This window comes from Caretta caretta, chromosome 3, assembly GCF_965140235.1.
Source record: "Caretta caretta isolate rCarCar2 chromosome 3, rCarCar1.hap1, whole genome shotgun sequence".
NCBI lineage: Eukaryota > Metazoa > Chordata > Testudines > Cheloniidae > Caretta > Caretta caretta.
The window spans coordinates 150,599,037-150,622,126 of NC_134208.1; the positions used below are offsets into that span (position 1 = coordinate 150,599,037).

Genomic DNA, 23,090 nt, shown 5'->3' on the forward strand with positions numbered 1-23,090 from the left:
AAGTGTAGCTGAACTGTGATTTGTTAAACATGAGGCTTCTGAGTGACAAGACTGATTCTGCTATCACACCAGTTTTATATCCATGTAACTTTGCTAACTTCAATTTCTGGCTTAAGCCAGTAGAAAGAAGAGGAGAATCAGGGCACCTCTGCATAAACAGGGCAATCCTACACCACTTTCCTTCTAGCTGGCATCTGTAGGAATGACCCATGCTGGCAGGGACATCCGTTGACAGGAACCCACAGATGCAACACAGAAGAGAATTTCTTTGACCTGTACTATTGTGGAGGGCACTATTCCACAGCCTAAGATCTCACCATTATCCAGTTTCTCCTGATAGTCAGCCTCAGACTCCCTGAAAAGGGAAAGCCAGAGGAGGAGGTGATGTTCTAAGGCCTGGAAATTCCTTACTGGACATTAGACAGCACTGGACTAGATGGAAAATCCCCTCAAGACCAAAGTAGCAGCACTGACCTACAATATATTTTTAAAAAAAATCTATCACAGACCCACAGGGCTGTGCTCTCTCTGTCCCTATCTCTCTTTCGGTTTTTCTTCCAACTGCCCATTTCCATGGCATGCAGGGAAGGCTTGTTACAATAAACTATGAACAATGCCTCAATAACTGAGAGCTTGCCTGGGACATGGCTCAAAAAAAAAAAAAAATCAAACCTGGCCAGAATCTGCTCCAGGCCCAGTTGCAGGGGCCTTGGGTTGGCAGCGAGATGTGAGGGATGAAGCTGTCCCCTCAAGAACTACCCTTTCGCCCCATCTCCTCCTCATTGCCTCATGGCATCGTTTTGCCTCATTAACCAACTTCAGCAGTGTCAGCAAGGCAGTCACTGAGGGGCGTTGAAACCCATAGCAGATTTTAGGGCACCATTTCCCAGAATGCTTTGGATGGCAGACTACCCAAGAGCATTCCCTTCCACCACCACTACAGTTGCAGAGAAGTAAAACATTGGGACTTAAGGAGCAATGTGTGGAGGGGGGAGGAAACAAGCATAAGAAAGCGTGAGGAATTTGACTTGCATATTAAGGTGGGGGGAGAGGGGGAAAGACAGAGAAACAGAGAGGAAGAGTACATGTGTATTTGGGCTGCACATGCTGCCATTCGGAAAAGCTCTTCATTATTAGCACCGTCAGTTCCAACAATTACAAACACCCATGCTTATTTCCAGACAAGAAACACTCTTCATAAATAGGAGACGTATGGTATCCAATCAGGAACAGAAACAGTGCCACATGACTTAGGGAACCAATCACATGGCCTGCTCAGTGAATCATCTCAACCATTCAAATTAATTTCCACAAACTCTTCATTTAATGTTAGGAGTAACTGACACAAACATGAAAACCCTGGCCGCTTGCAGGCAGTTTGCCAAAAGGGAAAAGGGATAAAAATCTGTTGGCTGTGAATAGTGCATGCGGCTCTCGGAGCGCATCAGCACACGTGCAGCAATGGGAGGCTAGGGGACGTGCAGCTGGAGAGATGGGAGGACAGGGGAAGAGTACCGGGGGCCTATGGACTGGATTCCATTTCTCTCTTTAAGGAGCAGAATCAAACAGAATAACCTGGCCTGGATTCCTGAGGTTTCTTGCCTAGCCATCCCTGGCTCCATCGCCAAAGAGGCTGCAGTGCCCCTTGGGCACGGGCATCATTCTGATGGTGGGACAGGAAATTACCAGCTATGATCCTCCCTCGTGCTCCACTCCTCTCTCTTTGTCTACACTAAACACTTTAGGGGAAGCTCTGCAGGCGGAGGAGTCCTCTTGACCCATCACCGACCTCTGTATTGGGAGTGTCCTTGCAATCCACACTTCTCCTACCACCCTCTCCTTAGTATATGCAACAAGCCAAGAGGGGAGAGAGAAGCATCACCCACAGACAAACTCTGCAGGGATCCTGGATTATTGGGGAACTATGGTGGGTGCCAGGAGGAGGACAACATTTCCCCTCCAGGCATGGTAGGGATGGACCCATGATGATCTTCAGGTCCTGGTGGGTGATTTGCCAACACAAGCCAGTGGTGAGGTTTGGGGGTGGGTGATGTCTCTCTCACCTGTGTGTAGAGTGGCTCATAGATATCCACTCCATTATCCTGGCTGTGGGAGAGTGTCTCAGCACCCCGTTTCCAGATGAAGCGAGCAGGAGGGTTAGAGTTGACGGTGCACCGGAGGAAGACCGTCTTCTCCTGGTAGAAGCTGCCACGTACATCGCTGATGGTCTGGTGGACGGTGAGAATGGGCTCATCTAGATCTGGAAGGGAGGGGGGGAAGGTCCATGGGGGCCATTAGCAAGGTTCAGGCCAGGGTACGCGCAGCCTGGTGAGCAGACAAAGCTCCAGGAGAGAGGAGAAGAGGGGAGACCCCACATACACACACTCAGCCAGTGAAAACACTAAGCTAGAAGCGGACCAGACTCAAAACATGGCACCTGAAGGGAACTGATGGGAGAAACCAACCTTCTCCAGTCCACTCCACAACATTCCAGGAGCAGGAACTAAGCTCCGATTTGCAGCCTCCAGCTGGCAGTAAGATGAACTGATTAGCTATCTGGCAGGACCCCAATGACATCATTCATGCTCCCAGATCACCTCCCCCCACTCCAATCTCAATCCTCTGTTCTAGCTGACAGGCAAAGGGCGCCAAACCCCAGGAACTATCCTTCCCCACCCTTGTTCCCCTCTGCTCCCACCCTTTACTTCCATGGCCTCTGTCCCCGAATGGGAAGGGATTTCTCCTGGGAAGTTGGGGCTATGTCTTCTCTTGGACATGGCCAGACAATGCAAAAAAACATGAAAAACCCTAAAGCTGAAGAGCAAATGGGAACAGACAGAAAGGCAGAGATGGAGATTCATCTCACAGACAGGAAAGAGTCTGGCAGGATGTCCACCATGGGAACATGGGATGTAAGAACAGAGGAACATCTGGATGCAGCCTCTTCTCTCCCATTAAAAGTGTACCCCAAGCCCTTCTTCCTATTACCATGTGCACAGATCCTATCTCCCCTCCACTATTCCCTCCTCCCCTTATTAAAAAAGCAATGTAAATATCTTCCTTCCCTACCCCAAAACTATCCATTAGACTGTCCTCTTCTCTCTCCCCTCCCTAGAAAAAAACACCCTCCCAAGTCCTCTCTCACTTCCCCTGCACCAAAATCATGTGAATCCCAGCCCTCTCAGCGATGGGATTAACCTTTAATTTGAGAGGATCTGAAGAAGAGTCCTGCAGAGAGTTCCATTTGGGGAGCTCGCCATGCTGGCAGGCTTTGCCCACTGCAACCTTCCTGCTCGAAAGGGGCTTCTCAAACTGTGCCCCTGCGCTGTGAGGGGCTGGTGGGGGAGCAGGAAGGGGAGATGGGGCTCCCTCAGACAAAGGGGCTCCCAGACTCCAGCAGCTGGAGAACCCCTGGACTGGAACATCAGACAGCATCACCGTTGAGATTAATTGACATTCAGACCCCGTTTAAAGTTGTACTGATTTGGAGAGATGGGACCAAACTGGACCCCTGAATCTGACATGCCCACAACCCCTCTCACAAACACCCCACATTTTGAGGGGAGGGTGGCCACTGAACTTAGTGGAGTGACTCTGAATATCCCCCCCCATCACCAAGCTCAGAATCAGGTCCCAACTTGACTGTGAATGCTACATCTGAGGTAACTATCAGGTGAAACTCATGCACACTGCCTTCATTTGTGCCTCTCTGCGACTCCCTCCACCCCAGAGTCCATGAAGGGAAAGGATGCATTCCCATCACTCCTTGTTCTTACATGTCTCTGGATCTTAAAATATTGGTTCAGATGTTTGCAACTTTGGAAATCCGGCTACAGAGGAAAAAGGTTAATCGCTGTTAATGCGCTCTCTGACTAGCATGCCTTCCCCACAGAGATGTGTGCATGGACCAGTCTATTTACATATTTTAATGAGGCGTGTGTTCTGAAGACAGCATTTATAATGGGAGCCAAGATTTGTTAGCCTGACAGCACCATGGCTCAGGGACATGAGCAGAACTGTTAGCTGAATGACAGAAAGAGTCAGAAGAAAAACAGAGAGATGAGACCCTTCTCTACACATGTTGTTAACAGGAGAGCTAACTGAATTTTATACTATCCTTCCCCTTTATTCATGACCCTGGGCAGAGCCTACCACCACCCCACTCCTCTATTTCCTTCCTTTATCCCTCAAGACATTAGAAGACTTGAGTTACAGCTAACATCCTTCCAGCCTTCTAATGCTTCGTCAACGGGAAGCAAGAGGGTCATTATTACAATAGATGTTCCTCCAACCCCCATGGACAGAGCACACCAACTCCCCAAAACTCCCAGCCCCCGTCCAGTTGCACTCTCCCCATGGTAGTGCAGAGCGTTATCTTCCTTTATATTCCTAGATTTCCTCCTTCAAACCCTCTTTTAATAGCTGCCAGCCCTTGGTGCAGCCCTCCTGAGAGAAGCTACAATAAGTACCAAGGAAACACATATGTCCCTGGTGCACAGTAACTCCGCTGAAGTCAATGGAGTTGCACTAGGGATACATTTAGCACTGACCCAACCGCATGGAATGCTTTAATAACAGCATCTCCCTCTTTCCATTTGTCTTCCCTTTCCCCAGCATGGAACCGCTCCAGGAAGCAGCATCCCTGCCTAGTGCAGTGAGACCTAGGAACTTTCTGCTGGCAACTGCAGCTTCCTAGATCCCCCTGCCCAGGTGGCTGGTTGGCAGCCGTTGATACTCAGCTGCACACTCCCTTGCTTTTTCCCCAAAGGAAGACTTATTTCAGTGAAAGTCAAAAGGATCGGGAGCTCTGGAAGATCTGGGTGCATACATGACATCCTACGCCCTCCATCCATGAGACTCGGCCTCTTTAGGGCTTCAGTCTCCAGGTCAGTTTAGAGCTTCCTTCTCATGAAAGCAAAATGCCTTCAGAACCAGGACTGTACATACTAAGCATGACAAGGCCAAATCCATGCCTGGTGCAACTCCCTGACTTCAGGAGAGCGACACTAAGGGTGGATGTGGCCAAAAGTGTGTTTGTGTTTTGCTCTTCCCATAAACCACTTGATCTTGATCCAAGAGAGACTGACACACCCCAGCCCTCACCAAACCAGGACAGGGAGCAGTTAGCCTCCTGATTCTGGCCCAAGACAGTGGGATCATTCACTGAAAGCTACTGTACCCTCCTTGGAACCATCTGCATGTGCCTAATGGAGCTCCCTGGGCAATCTGCAATACATCCTGCTGAATGTTCCAGAGTGCACCAGTGAGCACCAGGGCTGGTCACTGAGGACACTAAAACCAAGAGCAGCATTGAGATTATGGGGACTATTTCCAATTATGTATTAGGAGGGAGGGAAAGAAGGGTATGGTTTGAAATTCTGGCTCAGCTGACTAAAGGCTGGCCCTGGTGATCCCTCAACTGACTACCTGATCTTTCCTAACTGCTCCCTTTTTTGCATAGCAAATAGTGAAAGAAAGCGGACTCTTCTCCCAGAAAACACACAAACAAGAGATGCATTACCAAGTCCATGTGCAGAGTAGATGTTAGTATCAGAAAGCCCTTGGCCACCCCATTGGCCCCACAGTTCTAAAGGTCAGAGATGCATGAGGAACCATAGGACTCTACATCACCCTACTTCCAAACTGCACCCCAGATGCAAAGGGACCTCCCACAATTTACAATGCTCATATCAAGAGTCTTCCCACAATCCCATTCCTAAAGACACAGAGCCCAGACTAGCTGCTGTGCCAGGGGCTGAGAAAACCAAAGTTCCCTTTGTAGGGGAGCAATTAAATGCCTGAACTGTATACATGAAAGGGGAAGGGTGGACAAGCCAAGAGTTCCTAGATGGTTAGGAAACTTCTCAGAGCAAAGGCAGCTAGAATCCATGGAGAAACAGTGACCCCACCCACAGCAGGATTAGCTGCAGGAGGAGTTACATATGTCCGCTGCCTAAGTAGTAGGATGGTACTCACCCAACACTGCCCAGTGGGGTAAAGCAATGGGGCAAGATGAGGGAGGAGAGAAACTCAAACCAAAGCAGAAGGCAACAGTCAAAGCTGATTTAAAATAGGAACCTGCCCAGGCTGCAAGATACAGTTCTGGGTCCTAATTCACACAAAGTTGTGGGGGTGCTCAGGCCCATCTCTAATGTAAAACTTTACTTAATGTTTAATTAGACCCTCACAACTGAGGTCAGCGAGGACCTTGGTTTGGTGCCACCAGGATTTGAAGGGAACCGCATCAGTTGATTGCCCCATGCAATGAGCAGAATTCCCACCACACAAGGCAGCAGCTTGATGGGAGTCTGTGCTGTACTGTGCCTGCCTATTCTCCGCAAAGCAGAAAGTGTCTACCTAGTAAAGTTCCCTCAAAATTGTGCTGGGTTCCAGGTCTTTGGTCTCTCCCACAAGGGGGTACCCACCCAACAGCAGCACAACCCCATTCTAACCTTCCTCATAACTGGCCACAACAGCCCATGTATAAATGTTGCCCCCTACAAGGGGTAATAACTGGAATCTCAAAGGTGAGAGAGACCCAGGTAGAGCAATAAAAGCCCAGAGGAATTTCAGATTATATCTCTTCCTTTATGGCTTAAATTGAGGGATTCTTGGCTTCCCTCCTATGCTCACCCCTTATTTAGCCATTCACAATTCAGCCTCCTTGGGGGCATCCCAGAATCCTTTGCTCTGTTCTGACAGTGCTTCAGATGAGGCACAGTGGGAATCAGTGCAATGGTTTCTGAGGTGTTCCAGGCATCTGAGGTGGATCCAGTTTGGAGTGGAGAGCAAGTCAATGTCAAAAAGGAGAAAAATGAAAGGGAACAGAAGCCAAACAACCTCACCACCCCAGACAACCACTGGGGACCCTTGGGGGGGATCATGGTCCCTTGGCTGAGAGGGGTTGGCTTAGACAGGCAAAGTCATCTTGCCCCACAAAGGGTATAACATCCCAGGGGGAAGTGTGTTCCGGAGGTACCACTTTGGTCCCTTTGTCCCTAAGGGGGTGAGCATGGTTCTAGGTTCATGTAGAGTCCTACTGGTCACACAGTTAGTTATAGACACGCAATAGAGCTGTGGGATGCTCTGGGCTGCCGCTAAATGACTTACACTGCACATCTACTCGAATGGACTTGATGGCAGGGACCCCAACCCCATTCTCTGCTTTACAGTAATAGCGGCCTCCCTGCAGCCTCTGGATCTTCTCAATCCGAAGGGTCTCGTTAAACACCGATGTCTCCTGGAATTTGTCCGAGGCACTACCAGCAGTTTTGGTCCACCTCACCTGCAGGGGAATAGGAGAGGGAGGGAGGCAAACACAGCAAAAGGCCACACAGATGGACTCAGAGCTGTGGACACAGCTTTAAGACCTCAGATTACAGCAGCACTCACCTTTGTGCCCCTCATCTGAGAAGGCAACACTCCCCACCCTTTGCCCACACAGTCAGGCACAGCTATGTTCACTGGAACCTAGGCAGGTCTAGCAGCTGATCCCAAAATGTCCCTGTCAGATGGCTGCACCTGCCCATCACCAACCCCCAACACACTTGTGCCCTGCAGTGACCCCGAAATGTAACAGCTCCTCCCGTCTTGCTGTGTGTTCCCCTGCCATTAAACTCCCTCTACTATTCTCAAACGTGCATTGCATTTGCTCACTCCTGCACAAAACCTTTGCCAAACCCAGTTTGCTTAGTGCTCGCACACACAGGGCTTTCTGTGCCAATCCTTGGAGGGCAGAAACTGGCTTGCAAGCCAAGCGTACGTGGCCAGGAGGGGGGGGCCTTTCAGGCAACTAGCTCATGGCTACAAAGCTATTATCACCACTTCACTTGGCACCTTTTCATCATTCTCCAGATAATGGAGAACAAATAAACATACAGAACATATAGCAAATCTCCAGAACACAAAGACCTCGTAGTAATGGGGGACTTTCACTACCCAGACATTCCTTGGAAAAGTAATACAGCAGAACACATTTCCAGTAACTTTTTGGAATGTACTGGTGACAACCATTTGTTTCAGAAAGTGGAGGAAGTAACCAGGGGGACGGCCAGTTTAGACTTGATGCACACTAAGAGGGAAGAATTGGTTGCGAATCTGAAGGCAATTTGAATGAAAGTGATCATGGAATGACTGATTGCATGACTCTAACAAAAGAAAGGAGTGAACAAAACAATGGACTTCAAAAAAGCAAATTTTAACACACTCAAAGAACTGGTAGGTAAGGTCCCATCGGCAGAAAATCTAGGGGATAAAGGAATTCAGGAGAGCTGGTAGTTTCTCAAGGAGACAATATTAAAAGGCACAACTGCAAACTATTCTGATGCAAAGGAAAGATGAGAAGAATAATAGTAGGCCAATATGGCTCCATCAGAAGCTCTTTAAAAAGTACCTGAAAAATTATAAAGGAATCCTACAAAAAGTGGAAACATAGATGAACTGCTAAGGAGGAGTGCAAAAGGACAGCGCAAGCAGGTAGGGACAAAATCAGAAAGGCTAAAGGGCTTGTCTATGCTTGAAACGCTGCAACTGTGCCATTGTAACAGCAATGCTGTTTAAGCGCTTCCATGCGGACACTACCTAATTCTTCCATCGAACTAGCATTGTCTACACTGGGGTTAGTTCAGCTTAACTATGTAGCTCACGAGTGTGGATTTTTCACACCCCTGAGCGATGTAGCTGGGTCACCCTAACTTTTTAGTGCAGACCAGGCGTCAGGCACAAAATGAGTTACACCTGGCAATGGACATAAAAGGCAATATGAAGAGGTTCTTTAAATAGATTAAAAGCAAGAGAAAGACCTAGGAAAGTGTAGGTCCTCTACTTGGCTGGGAAGAAGAGCTAATAACTGATGACATCAAGAAGGCTGAGTTATTTAATGCCTATTTTGCTTCAGTCTTCACTAATGGTGACCAGATACTCCATACAATTAAATATTAACAACAAGGGGAAAGGAACACAAGGCAAAACAGGGAAAGAACACGTTAAAGAATATCAGGATAAGTTAGAAGTACTGTATTCAAGTCGATAGGGCCTGATGAAATTCATCCTAAGGTATTTAAGGAACTAGCTGAAGCAATCTCAGAACTGTTAACAATGATTTTCAAGAATTCATCAGGGATGGGTGAATGCCAGAGGACTGGAGAAAAGCAAACATAGTTAACCATCTTTAAAAAGAGGAACTAAGGGGACTGGGGCATTATAGACTAGTTAGCCTAAACTTCTATACCTGGAAATTTACTGGAACAAATTATTAATCAATCTATCAATTTGTAAGCACCTAGAGGATAATAGGGTTATAAGGAATAGCTATGTCAAGAACAAATCATGCCAAACCAGCTTGATTTACTTCTTTGACAGGGTTACTGGCTTAGTGGTTGGGGGAAAGCAGTAGACATGGTATATCTTGATTTTAGTAAGGCTTTTGATGCAGTTCCACATGACATTCTGATAAGCAATGTAGGGAAATGTTGTCTAGATGAAACTAATATAAGGCAGGTGCACAGCTGGTTGGAAGACCATACTCAAAGAGTAGTTATCAATGGTTTGCTGTCAAACTGGGAGAGCGAATCTACTGGGTTTCTGCAGGGGTCAGTCTTGGTCCAAATACTATTCAATATTTTCATTAAAAAACTTGAATTATGGAGTGGAGAATATGCTTATAAAATTTGAGGAGGACACAAAGTTCGGGGGGGTTGTAAGCACTCTAGAAGACAGGATTAGAATTTAAAATGAGCTTGACAAATGAGAGAATTGATCAGAATTCAACAAGATGAAACTCGTAAAAGATAAGTACAAAGTACTACATCTAGGAAGGGGAAAAAACCAAATGCACAACTACAAAATGGGGAGTAGCTGGCTAGGCAGCAGTACTGCTGAAAAGGGGTTATTGTGGATCACAGGTTGAATAGATGAGTTAACAATGTGATGCAGTTGAGAAAAAAGATACATATTTTGAGATGTATTAACAGAAGTGTCATATGGAAGACATGGAAGGTAATGATTTCACTCTCCTTGGCACTGGTGGGGCCTGGAATACTGTGCCTATTCTGTGTGCCATACTCTAGGAAAGGGTGAGGAAAAACTGGAGAGAATCCAGAGAAGAGCAAAAAAAATTATTGATAAATATAGAAAACTTGACCTTCGAGGAAAGGTTAAAAAACTGGGCATGTTTAGTCTCAGGATGACATGACGGGGGACCTAACTGTCTTCAAACATATTAAGGACTTTTATAAAGAGGACAGTGATCAATTGTTCTCCATGTCTACTGAAGGTAGGACAAGAAGTAATGGGCTCAATCTGCAGCCTGAGAGATGTAGGTTAGATACTAGGAAAAGCTTTCTAACTATAAGGGTAGTTAAGTGCTGGAATAGGCTTCCAAGGGAGGTTGTGGAATCCCCGTCATTGGAGATTTTTAAGAAAAGGTTAGACACACACCTGTCAGGGATATTCTAGGTTCACTTGTCCCTGCCTCAGCACAGGGGGCTGGACTTGATGACCTCTCAAGATCCTTCCAGCCCTACATTTCAGTGATTCTATGAATGGGGATATTTCATCTGTTTGGCTTCCAAAGTGAGAAGTGCAGCTACTGCTGTTAGCCTGTTGTCTCCCTCTCTGGAGGGGGCCCCACCAGTGTTTATTTTTGTAAGTCTCTCTTTTGTAGTAAACACACTTTAATAAAAGAAAAAGAGCCCCTCAGAATTCATTTTTGTTACATGTTTAGTCTTCAAACACCACCTGCAGATTTGTTGGTCATTTCACAGTGAACGGAGGGGCTGGAGAAACGTGCCCCAAGAGGCTGAAGTCGTATCTGTATATCCCATAAAAGGTACAGCACAGGCAGCAGCGGTGCAAGCTTCCCCCTACCCCAACCCAGAGAGCATGAAAGGAGGTCACTGCCCAGGGCCCGCTTGTTCATTTGCCTCTCAGTCTCCTTTGGTGGCTGCCTCTGCTCTCAGGGTATAGCTACACTGCAGCCAGAGGCGTGACTGCAGCACTTGTACACATACCTGAGGCAGCTTTGACCTAGGTAGCTTGAACAACAATATTTGTGAAGGCATGGCCGCACATTCAGTACAAGCCCACCCAGGACTCCAGGTATGTACCTGAGTGACTAGCCTGAGCTGCCACGCATGCTGCTGCAGATTCATTCCTATTGCTTTTCAAGCTAGCTAGGGTATATCTACACACGGCACAGTCACACCTTTGACCGGGGTGCTGAAACAATTTGTATAGTGGGGGTTCTGAGAGCCATTGAACCAATCTGTAAACCCTGTATAGGATGGAAACTACTTCAAACCAGGGGGTGCGGCACAACCCCCAGCACCCCTACTTCCAGCACCTATGGAAAAGTTATTTACTTGTTCCCATAATATAAGAACTAGGGGCCACCAAATGAAATTAATGGGCAGCAGGTTTAACACAAATAAAAGGAAGTTCTTCTTCACTCAGCGCACAGTCAACCTGTGGAACTCATTGCCTGAGGAGGTTGTGAAGGCTAGGACTACAACAGGGTTTAAAAGTGAACTGGATAAATTTGTGGAGGTTAAGTCCATTAATGGCTATTAGCCAGGATGGGTAAGGAATGGTGTCCCTAGCCTCTGTCTGCCAGAGGGTGGAGATGGCTGGCAGGAGAGAGATCACTTGATCATTACCTGTTAGGTGCATTCCCTCTGGGGCACCTGGTATTGGCCACTGTCGGCAAGCAGGATATTGGGCTGGATGGACCTTTGGTCTGACCCAGTATGGCCATTCTTATGTTCTTATGCCTTTGACTGCAATACCGTAATCCCCGAAGCACCAGTTGCTATGGTGGCTTCCGGCAATCTGGACACCTAGCCCCTAGCAGCTGGGTTGAGATCCACCAGATCATTTTGCACTGAACACAAAGCAGACGGTAAAAGGACATTCATTCATGACTGACCTCACGCTAGGCAGAACTGCTGGAGGGGAGCGGGCACCTTGGTCCATGCCCACCACCAGTAGACATGGGGTTGAACTGGAGCCATTGCTCTAGAGATGGCAGGATTCTACAGTCTACTCCCCTGCTGGGCAGATTTGCTCAGCTAATGGCCGTCTGTGATGGATTCATTTAACCTTGGTAGGCTTATGCTGAGATCGTTTTAGGGCCCCAAATCTCAGAGGCTCTTGTTTGCACAGCCGCTTCAGTCAGCTCTTTAATCTTTCCCCAGCCTTTTCATTTCAACCTCGTTTAAATATCTGGGCTACACGTTAAAGCTTTAGTGAGTAACTGGAAGAAAGGGAGGGAAAAGATTAGACAAAGGCTAAGAGAAGAGCTTTGATTTGGAGTAGTGGGGGAAATGGGGGAGAGCATGCGTGGGAGTGGGGTTAAGAGAGAGCTGGGATGTGGGCATAGCTCCGTGTAAGCCAGTGTTCCATGCCTGCCTGCCCTCTTTGGACACACACGCCAGTGTCCCGTGTACACACCTGGGCTCTGCACGTGCTAGTGTTACACACAGACAGATTCTGGGGATGCCACAGCTTCTTGTGCAGCAGTGTTCTGTGTGCGCCAATGGTACATCATTGTTCCCAGTCCTGCCCGGCTCAGAGCGCCCATGAGCTGCACAAAGCCTGCAAGCTCTACATGCTCCCAGGCAGAATGGGCACCAGTTCTCTCTCCATGCCTCTATTCTGCACACCCAGGATCTGACCACTGTGCATATGATCAGTGTGCCCAAGTGCCTAGGCTAGGTGATCCTCCACAAGGACACCTGAGAGGCTCTGTTGAGTGGCCCGGCTGCCCGACATCCTGGCTCAAACTGTCTCCATCTTTTTGGTTTTTAAAAGACATTTTGTTGGCTAATTCTAACTTGAATTCCTTGGCTGAGCCGCTCTCTCCCCTTTGTCATTTCCTAGCAGCCAAGGCCCTAGAGACATGTAGCACCTGGTCAGTTAGTGCAGGGAAGGGGTGACTGGCACACACAGAACTACAGCTTATCAGCATCAGTGCCTACGGCTGGCAAGGCTGCTGCAGGGGCAGCAGGAACTGCTGAACTTCTCACTAACCCTCTTATAACCCTCCCCTGGAGAGCTTCATTCCCAGTGTAGCTCACTCCCCAGGGTTTATTCTGGCCCCGAAGGCCCAAGTTTAGCCACAGTTTTACCCATGCTCTGGGGTCATTTACACACACCAGCTGCTATGTAAGAATTTCCCTGCAGTCCTCTCACCTCTACGGCATGTGTCTGAATCCAGCTCTGGACAGCGGCAATCAAAAATTACCACCACTGGCAGCTGCTTGGCGTCCACCGTATGAAATGAGTTGATGGGTCCCAGTCCAGGTCATCATGGACAAGTGTCCACATCAGAAAAATACCCCTCCCGCAATGTTACCCAAACTGAATGATCCCCTTTGCTGGCCTGGTCCAAGAGGCCAAGGCTGAACAGGCCATAAAGGTTCGATTCCACTCCTACGTTGGTGAGGTGTGAAGGGGAAGCTTGCGCTACCCCTGTCCAAGCTGTGCCTGTCCTGTGGAGAGAGGATTGGAGTCTCTAGTGTTACCTACATCACCCTGAATTCAACACAGCCCATGTTTTTAGTTCATTCTGGCCCATTAGAATGGTAGGCGCTCTGGAGAGAGCCTTGTGCTACCAATATACAGAAACACAGGCAGAACTGGGCAATATTTCACCTCAAGTCCTGTTGCTCCCAAAACACAGTTCCCATGAGTACTCGAGCCACAGGGGAATCTCCATATGCTGCACAGTGGTAGGACTTCTAGCCTCGTTGTAGGCTGCAGCCCTAGCTCCAGAGGACACCAACTCATCCAGTATCTCTGCTCCTCAGCCCTTCCTTTCTTTTGTTACAGCTGCTGCCCAGGAAGCCAGGAGAGAAAGAGAGGAGAGGAACCTACCTCCAAAAATGTAGAAGAGTGAAGGTCGTGGGGAATGGTGTCCTCCAACCACCCCCAATGTCTCCTCTACGAGGCAAGATTAGAGTGAACCCAACAGAGAACCACAGGGGTGAGGGTGACTGGCATTACAGAAAGCTTACCTGTGGTCGTGGGTGTCCGGTGACCAGACACTGCAAGACCAGCGTGTCGCCCTCCCGGATAGTGTACACTCGTTCACTGATGTTATCTTCCTTCACAACACAGGCCTGCCCAGCATGGATGATCTGGGCCTGAGCTGGAGCTGGGAAAGAGAGAACTAATTAGAAAAAGGAATGCCAGCAAAGTATAGGTGGAATCCAAGTCCTCACAAAGCTGTTGGACTTGCCACACCTCGCCCCAGGAGCAACGCAACCTCTGCTGGGCTGCAGAAGGTGAAAGCAAGACTGGAGAGGCAAGGGCATCATTGCTCTGAAAACTGGGGAATTTCCTCCCTCCCCTGGCAACAGTGAATTTAATCTAGGGGAAGAAACTAGGATTAGCAGCTCTGGAGACTGAAGACTAGAGTACACTGCCCCTCTCCGAGAGATAATGTAAGCTAGGGATCCATAGGAACCAGGAACTTCTGAACTATATTCCTAGCTCTGAGAAGGAGCGTTGTCTGGGACTGGCTGTGTGACCTGGTCAAATCAGGAGCGCTCTGTGCCTGTAGAAGAGGGATTATGATTGTGATTTACCTTGCAGTGAGGTTATGGGAGTTAATCAGCCAGTCACTCCAAAGGGCTCTGCATTGCTGTATAAGCACTGGCTATTAGTACTTATCCCCAGAACAGGTTACAGCACAGGCCACGGTAGGTACAAGTCTCCCCCATGCTGTCCCATCAACATGCCTTAGCCCTGTTCTAGAGGGATCCTCCTCTAGGGGTGAGAGAGGACTTCATTTTTTGTGGCTCCTTAAATCCTTGAGATTTCTGCTGAGACTCCAACAAGGGCCAATTAGTGACAACACTAGGAACTGAACCGAGACCACCAATGCTTTTCATGGAGGCCAATGCAGCAGCATCTGAAAGGAAAGATTTTTGGTCCCCAACCCCCCACAAAGAAGGAAGTGAAGGTGAAAGGTTCCATATCCTATTACCAATTCCTTAAGCAAACCAGTGCCTCACCCCAAACCCTAACAGTCAGTCCTGATCAACAAGAACAGGAGCCATTTCTACAAGTAGTAAGGGGGAATATATAAAAAATCTGGCTTGAGAGGACCTGCATCAACAACATGCTGAGAGCGCTCATGATCACTGCAGCAGCTGGGGAGTGTTGTATGTGACTGTGCGCGTGCCCATTGGATACCAGTGCTTGGCCAGAGAGAAAACTGCAGCCTAACTTTAAGGCATAGATAAACCTGCAGATGTTACTAGTTCAGTGGGGCATGTCTCCTTCCTGCTGCAGCACTTCCCTGTGAATTCAGCCCCTCAGCCCTACCACCCCCAGTGTAATTCAATACAGGACAACTTTGAGAGGGAAACAAAGAAAGGGCTTAAAGCAAAGAATTTTATAAAAACTCTCCAAACCAAGCACAGGGTTTGCAAGGAAACCCCGTTACACAGGCAGAGTTAAATACCAGCTTTGGCACAAAGTTTGCTGAGGTGCAGGGACTTTTTGAGTAAGCCACAGATCCCGTCACCATGCAACCACCAGGGTTGAAAAATCAAAATATTTTTAGCCAGTGCGAAATGAAAGTACTGCTTTGTGCAGCTCTAAACAGCCAGCTCCGTATTCACTAGCAGCAGAGGCCCAGGCCAGGTTGGGCTTGGACAGTGGAAAAGCGGGGTTGCAGTTGTGTTACTGAGACCAAAGTTGATGTAAGTTGGGGCAGCTCCATTGCCTTTACCCGAACTACGCTAATTTATAATAGCGGAGCTCTCACCCCCAACTGGGAAGGAGGGTTGCATTTCAATGACTGGCTACCGTGTTCCAACAGGTGACCATTTATAAAACACATCAAAGGTGAAGGCTGCAGTGCTGGAATGGGTCTGCATGCTGGGTGATCATGCCCCCTCTATCATCTTCTCTCCTCTCTCAGTCCAGTTCAATGGCAATTTATTTGCAGGATCATCAGATAAGTATTGTCCAATCAACTGTGAGCTAATAGAATCAATGCATTTATTGGAATAATATTACAGCAAATATATGGACACTCATCTCTGCCGCTCCTTCCCCCTCCTACCTATAGCGTCTGGAGAGATCTCCTGGGATAGCTCTCACAAGAGTCTTATCATTAAAAACTAAAACACTGAAACCAGGATACAAAGCTACATCGATATGACTGAGCAGATGAGAGACTTGCCTTTCCTGAAAGGATGGGGGATTATTATTCGCTAACCATGTCGGGAGAGGGGAGAAAGTGGAAGCACTTTAAAAAACAGAAAGGGCTTGGTATCTGTAAGGGTAAGCTAGCACTATGGCTAGTGAGGGGTAAGAAAAGGTGGTGCAATCTTCTCACACACAGCTCTGCCGTGTCCCCTCAGTGCTGACCAGAAGTCCTTTGCTCTGCTATTCCAGTCCTGGGCCCCCATCCCCAGCTCCAGACGTGCCAGGGCACCTCAATCCTGCCTCTGCAGCACCGACTATCAGTCACACTGATTGTGCCCAATTCTGGATTCGGGAGGAATCTCCACTGCTGATTAAAACAGAGACACCCCTCCAGCCCCAATCTCATCCCGAGTTCTCTCCTTGAAGCTGGGCTGCCTGCATTCCCACAGACTCTTCCCGTCTCGGAGCTCTTTAGCTTGTGGTAACAGCTCAGCTTCTGTCTTGTTAACTTAAATGTTTCCCTAAATTCCTCTGTGCACCCTGCTTACTGTATAGTCCAGCTCGCTTTAGATCTTCTAATTTCTGTGGCTGTCTTCTCTTTGGTTAATGCCCACTGAAGTCTCCGCTTTTTTTGCTCCTCTCTGATTAACCATTTCCCTCCTGCCAGCCCTATCTCCAAGACAGCCTCCATGGGCTAGTCTACGTGGGGAATTTTATCAGCACAGTTATACCGGTATAACTTCCCATGTGGAAACACTTACTCTGGAATAAAAGTGCCTTTTTCAGGTTAGTTTATGTTGCTCTGGAAGTGATATAAGATAAATTAGAAAAAAGCACTCATTCTGGAACAGAGTGCCCACGGGGGAGTTATACTGGTAACTACAGTGATAAAATTATGCTGGTACATTTCCATGTATACACGGTCCCTAAGACATGTTCCCTGTCCTCTGTCACTCCACAGAGCTCTCTCTAGTCCAGCGGGTTTCCATAGAGCTCAGAAGCAAGACTATATTTTTAGCTTTATTGGTAAGAATCAGTAACTTGGTTGACACAAGGGGTGCTGGAGCAGGGGGCCATGGTTCCCCACTTTTTACCAGCCATAAGGACGAAACACGGGGGGGAAAGAGGGGCAGGGCCTCAGAGAGAAGGGGCAGCATGGGAGGGGCACTGTTGAGCACCAGTGCACCCCCCCCCTGCACGGTTAGGAAGCTTCTGCTGCCCCTGGTTGAGCCTCTTTGCAGCAGGACCCCTTCCCCTGATCACAGAGAGGGGCCCTTGGGAGAGTGAACCACTGCTGCTGATAAACCCTGGTCCAAACAAAGCAGTAGACTCTCTCCTGCAGTAACAGCACTGAGTCTCCAGCAACAACAACAGTCATTTCATCTGTCCTCTAAACCCAGTTTGAGCCCAGGTCTCTAAAAGGAGAGTTCAGAAAACCAGCTGTACCATCTGCAGACGGCTTGTGAAAGCACTTGGCTACCACATAATGGGAATCTGATCAGAGAAAAAACTTTGCCATCAGTTATGTCTTGACTTCAGTGAGACAGCAGGGAGATAGCCAAGGACAAACTCTACTCTCAGTGTTTTGCAGGAAAGATATCCTAGTGGTTAAATCACAGAATTAGAAGCTGTGAGATCTGGGTTCTGATCTCAACTCTGCTGGGATGTGCTGTATGGTCTTGGGAAAGTCACTTTGTCCCTCTGTAAAATGGTCTGATGAGGATTAATTACATTTGCAAGGTGCACACATGGAAGGAATATTATTATTTCACATCATCCTGGGTCCCATGGGGTTTTTAGCACACAGAAAGGTTACAGGTCCCCAGTACAGTAGACAGGAATACCTCCCTCCTCAGGTGGTGGGACTGCATCTGTCACAATAAACAAGCTTTGTGGAAGCCACTTTCTCCTGTGAGGAACAGGAAGATAAGACTGTGAGGCAAGGGGGCTGGTGCTTGGGACTGAAGCAGTCATCCCTGTGAGAGTCCCATAAAGTATGAGCCCTGGGGAGACACAATCTATTTTGGTGGATTTCCCTAAACCTGGATGCCTCTCTGAGTGTGCAAAATGCAAAGAACCACATGAGGCAGAAAAGGAAGCGCTCCAATGTGTGCTGGAGGCGGGGGCAGGATTGTGTCCCTAGTCTTTTCTCCAAGGCTTTCAGTCTACTTTTCAATGACCGAAGCAAAGCACATCCTAATATTTCCCACTCTTGAAAGGCCTGGCCCACAGGGCGCTTGGCCTCTGCACTGAGATTTCAAACTAGCCTTTCACTTGATATATTTACACATTAAAGTGAAAGGAAATTCGAGAGGATAAAATAACTTTATGCCAGTGCAATGTACTGTACAATGTTATCACCATAATGTGGGAAGTTTATGAGACACCTGCTCTTTAGAGGTCAATTGTGTTAATAATAAGTAGCAGAGGAGAGAGGAATGGTCTTGTGGGGAAGGCAGCAGCCTGGGACTCAGGAGATCTGGGTCCCGTTCTCTGCTCTGCCACACTACTTGTGTAACTTTTGGCAAGGGATTTAATCTCTCAGTGCCCTGGTTCCCCAGCTATAAAAAGGGGATGACATTGCTTCCTTATTTCACAGAGGGGGTTGTGGGGATCAATCCATTTATGTTTACGAGGCTCAGATAGTACAATGATGGAGGCAACAGAGTAGTGAGGGCTGGGGCAGCAGAAGAAAGACACCCAGGGTGCACTCAAGGCCATGTACTACTCAGACCATACAACTTAATGGGAAGAACGCCACACTTCCTCATATTAGGTCAACATTTTCCCTCCAGACTCTATTTCATGACAGGGCCCTAAAACCAACCTGGAGGAGAGAACCTACTGGGTCAGCTGGCTGGGGTCCGGACACTGAAGAGGCTGAAGTTTTATCCAAGTCCCTCATCTTGTACCAGACAAGTGAGTGGGGCCCCACAGCTTAAGCTCCAAAGAGAAATCGGAGCTGGGTCCAAGCCCAGCAGTTCTGTCAGCTGTACCAAAAGGAAGCCTCCCCCGGCAGGAGCTTCTTTGAGCTGGGAGTCTTCTCCCGCTGGGCTGAGTTTATAACAATGCCAGCACAGCCTGCCAGGAGATGACTCTCAGCTAAGACCTGCTCAGAATGGCTCCTACTGGTTTGGCCCAAGGCAGTTCAGTGCAGTGTCGGCTTGGAGTCAGCTCCCTTGGGGCTGAGTTTGTCAGGTCTGCTGTGCTCTGAGCGAGGCTTACGTTATAAGCTGTTCTTCACAGATTTTACACAAAATCCCCTCAGGCTCTTAGTTACATCAGCCAGGTGAGCAAATGTGACCTGCCCGTTTGTTTTCTCGTCTCCATGGGCTATTGTTGGGTGCACTTCCCTCTGCAGTCTGCTCCCCAGCCCAGATATTCAATATTCTTGTTCTAAAAAGGATAGAAAAATCCATACAAGCAGCCTTAGGCTCAGGAGCAAGCCTAACAGCAGCAAACCTGCATCCATTCACCCTGGATAGCCGTTCAGGCCAGAGAAAATGGATAGGTTACACACTCCATTGTCTCTGAGTAGGAGACCACAAGTGTCATCAGCTCAGCTCCTCCGCAGCACACCGCCCACTCCTAAACACAGATCCCAGGAAAGATCTGAGGGTGCTTCACATGGGGACTGGGGGGACAACTCATCCTTACACACTGTGCTGCCCTGCCCCCACCTTCGCTGTACCTGTCCTGGGGTTACCTCCTTGGATAAAGAACTTCAGCCCCCAAAGCTGTTAATTCAGCACCAAAAATCCACACGTCAGGTACAGCTTCCAGTCCCGTCCCCCTCTGGTGTGAAGTGGGTTGTTTTGCTCCTCCCTGCTGCCCCCTGTAGACTAGAGCCTCCTGCTCCTCATTGACACAGTTCTTCAGAACTACTCAAGACACCAGTTTTGCCAGTCACATGACTCTCTATGTATCCTGTGCGATTATAAAGCATCCTCTTTTGCAAGTAGGTCAAACTATGAAGGCAGAGCCCTTTCCCTGCCTTGTTGATCTGTCTGGGTCAATCTCCCTGGAGTTAAAGCAAACACGGGAGTGGGGAGAGGGCAGTGTTGAACACTCACTTCTACTCTGATTGGCACCATCTGCTCAAGCCCTGAAGAGCCAGGCAGCTGGCTGCCAATCATATTCTCTCACATCTCCTGTCTCGCACAAGAGGCGGCTAGTGGATGAGCCTTTGCAGTTGGTGCCAAGAAAGAAGCAGAAAAATCCTAAAACATGTTGCATCAAATGGAGGGTGTAGAGGTTTATTGGAATTAACTTATAAATCATTCCATTTTTCTTGCTGAGATAGTATTGTAATCAGCTACCCAGAGTCTAAGTATCACCATCCTCTCCGGGATGGAATCACAACTGCTCCACTGTGTGTCATAAGCCTTATACTGCTAACAGCTAAGGAAGATTCTCAAGTGGTATGAGCCTCTGCTTTGGCAGCAATAGACAGAGTCTTACCCCAATTTTGCCACAGAGTTCAGAGCAACCACAGAGACCTTTGCACACATGGCACAGTGACATACACAAAGACCTCGGTAACATGCTGTGGTGTTACTGTGGCTTTGATTGTATCTAATTAAAGGGTGTGGGAGAGGACAGTGGGAAAAGGCTGTTGGTTTTAGGTTAGACTGATACACACAGAGCATCTTAATTCAACTCAATCTATGTTAATTATGTATCTAATAAAGGTTTGTTAAATTACTAGCTATGCATTATTATTATTACTAATAAGAAGACTAGTGGATTACTTGAACATAAAACAATACATGGTAACAGGAGTGAAGGAAATGATAAAAAACTGGAAGAAATTTAAAAAAACGGAGGTAAGAGTTACTCAGACCTGAAAACAAATTTGAACGAAATAAGATGGATCAATTAAGAGTTCTCACATTTCTCAAAATGTCAAGAAACGCTGCAGAAAAATTGGAAAAGGTTTACACAAGAATTTGATTTATTTTTGAGGGCATCCGGATCTACTCATAAGGAAGATGAACAAAAGATTGCCATCTTTTTGACTATTGCAGGTACAAAAGCAATTTCATTATCTAATTCATTTGAGCTTAACGTTAGAGAATGAGCCAACTAGGAGTTTGTTTTAAAAATATTTGAGGAATACTGTTTACCAAAAAGAAATGAAACATTTGAAAGATTTCAGTTTCACTCAAGGAATCAAAGGGAGGAAGAGACTTTTGAATAATTTTTAAACAGATCTAAAGATAAGAAGTAATTTTCAGAATCCGAATCAATGATAAGGAATCAAATGATGATGGGTATAAAAAGGTATCTGTGTAACAAAAGAGACTGTTAGAGTCAGATCTAAATCTAGAAAAAAGCAGCGAGAATTTGCCAAACTGCTGAACTTAATTAACGATTGCAGATTTTAGAAAGAAAACAAATTGATGTGAATATAGACTTGTTAAGGAAAAGGAAACAAACAAGTCTATAGCGTGTTAAAGTTAAAACATATGAGCATATGAAAGAATGTTCTAGATGTGGAAGGAGGCACTAACCTAGACAATGTCCAGCATATGGTCAGACCTGTCATAGCTGCAAGAAACAGAATAATTTCACAGAAGTTTGTAAACAGAGAAGTCTGAAAAGATATAGATATTTACATTTAGTTCAAAATTCAAAAAAGTGTCAGAGAAGACATCAAGTAAGGAATACAGAACTAACATTACAAATGAAGAAAACTGGTTTCTGGGTATTTTGAAACCAAGTCACTCTATAAATTACAAGGAGAATTGGGCACTTACACCATCTTCTAATGGAATATTTATTTTGTATGCAATAGATACAGGTGCACAAACTACTGTAATTTCAGAAGAAATTATAGGAGGTCTAAAGTAAAACCTGTAGAAAGAACAAATACATATTAATTTACAATCTTTCAGTGGTGAAAAAAAATCAAGTTATGGGTATTAGTGAATTACAGGCCTTAGTTAAAGGCAATTGAGAAAACATAAGATCTGTAGTAGTTAAGGGACAAGATATTTCTAGAAACACATTTCTCTCTAGATCTAACTGGTAGAATTCAGACTATTCAAAATTCTGAAACACTGGAAATTGAACATCAGTTTACAGAACTATGTTTTGAAATTGGTAAATTGAATACAGTGTATAAAATAGAGTTAAATGAAACAAAAAAAAACAGTTATACATGCAACTAGAAAAATACCCTTAGCTTTAAGAAGTAGGGTACAAAAGGAATTGGAAAGGTCAGGTAATTTAGATATAATTAAAAGAATGGAAGAGCCAACTGAGTGGGTGAATTCATTAGTAACAGTAGAAAAGAAAGATGGATACTTACATTTATATTTAGATCCAGAAGACTTAACTAAGTATGCTAAAAGGGAACATTTTAAAATACCTACCAGGAAGAAATATTTGGACAAGTGTAAGAAGCAAAATACTTTTCTTTTTTAGATGCTTCAAATGGATTTTGGCAAATATCACGGAGCAAGAAAGCCAATTGCTATGTACATTTAACACACCTTTTTGGACATTACTGTTTTAAAAGATTACCTTCTGGCTTATGTTCAGCTCCAGACATATTTCATAGAGCAATAAAAAGATTTTTGAAAACATAGGTAGCACACAAGGGTACATAGAGGACATAAGAATATGGGGAAGAACTTTAAAAGAGCACGATAGAAGATTAACTAAAGCATTATCTAGAGCAAAAGAAGCAGGATTGAAGCTTAACAAAAATAAATGTAAATTTAGAGTGCAAGAATAAATGCTTCTAGAAGACACACTGACTCATAATTCATAAAGATTCATAAAGAATACAAGCCATTGATAATATCAAAATATAGATGTGCCCAGTCTAAACAACCTATGACATTTATTCAAGAAAACTTAAGACCCTGGTCTAAAGTAGATTTAGATCTATTTGAATATAAAGGATATGCATACAGTATAGCTCG

General features: G+C 46.4%; 1 protein-coding gene across 6 annotated transcripts in view; it reads right to left on the reverse strand.

Annotated features, from left to right (window-relative positions):
• The window catches only part of MDGA1 (MAM domain containing glycosylphosphatidylinositol anchor 1), a 190,739-nt gene that overhangs the window by 113,690 nt on the left and 53,959 nt on the right, over positions 1-23,090 (reverse strand). For all 6 annotated transcript variants that reach the window (XM_048843497.2, XM_048843495.2, XM_048843496.2 and 3 more), the window contains exons 2-4: positions 14,013-14,152; positions 7,111-7,285; positions 2,064-2,260 (exon numbers count right to left, since the gene is read on the reverse strand). In XM_048843497.2, coding sequence (XP_048699454.1) covers positions 2,064-2,260; positions 7,111-7,285; positions 14,013-14,152 — 512 coding nt within the window. The remainder of the gene's footprint in view (positions 1-2,063; positions 2,261-7,110; positions 7,286-14,012; positions 14,153-23,090) is intronic.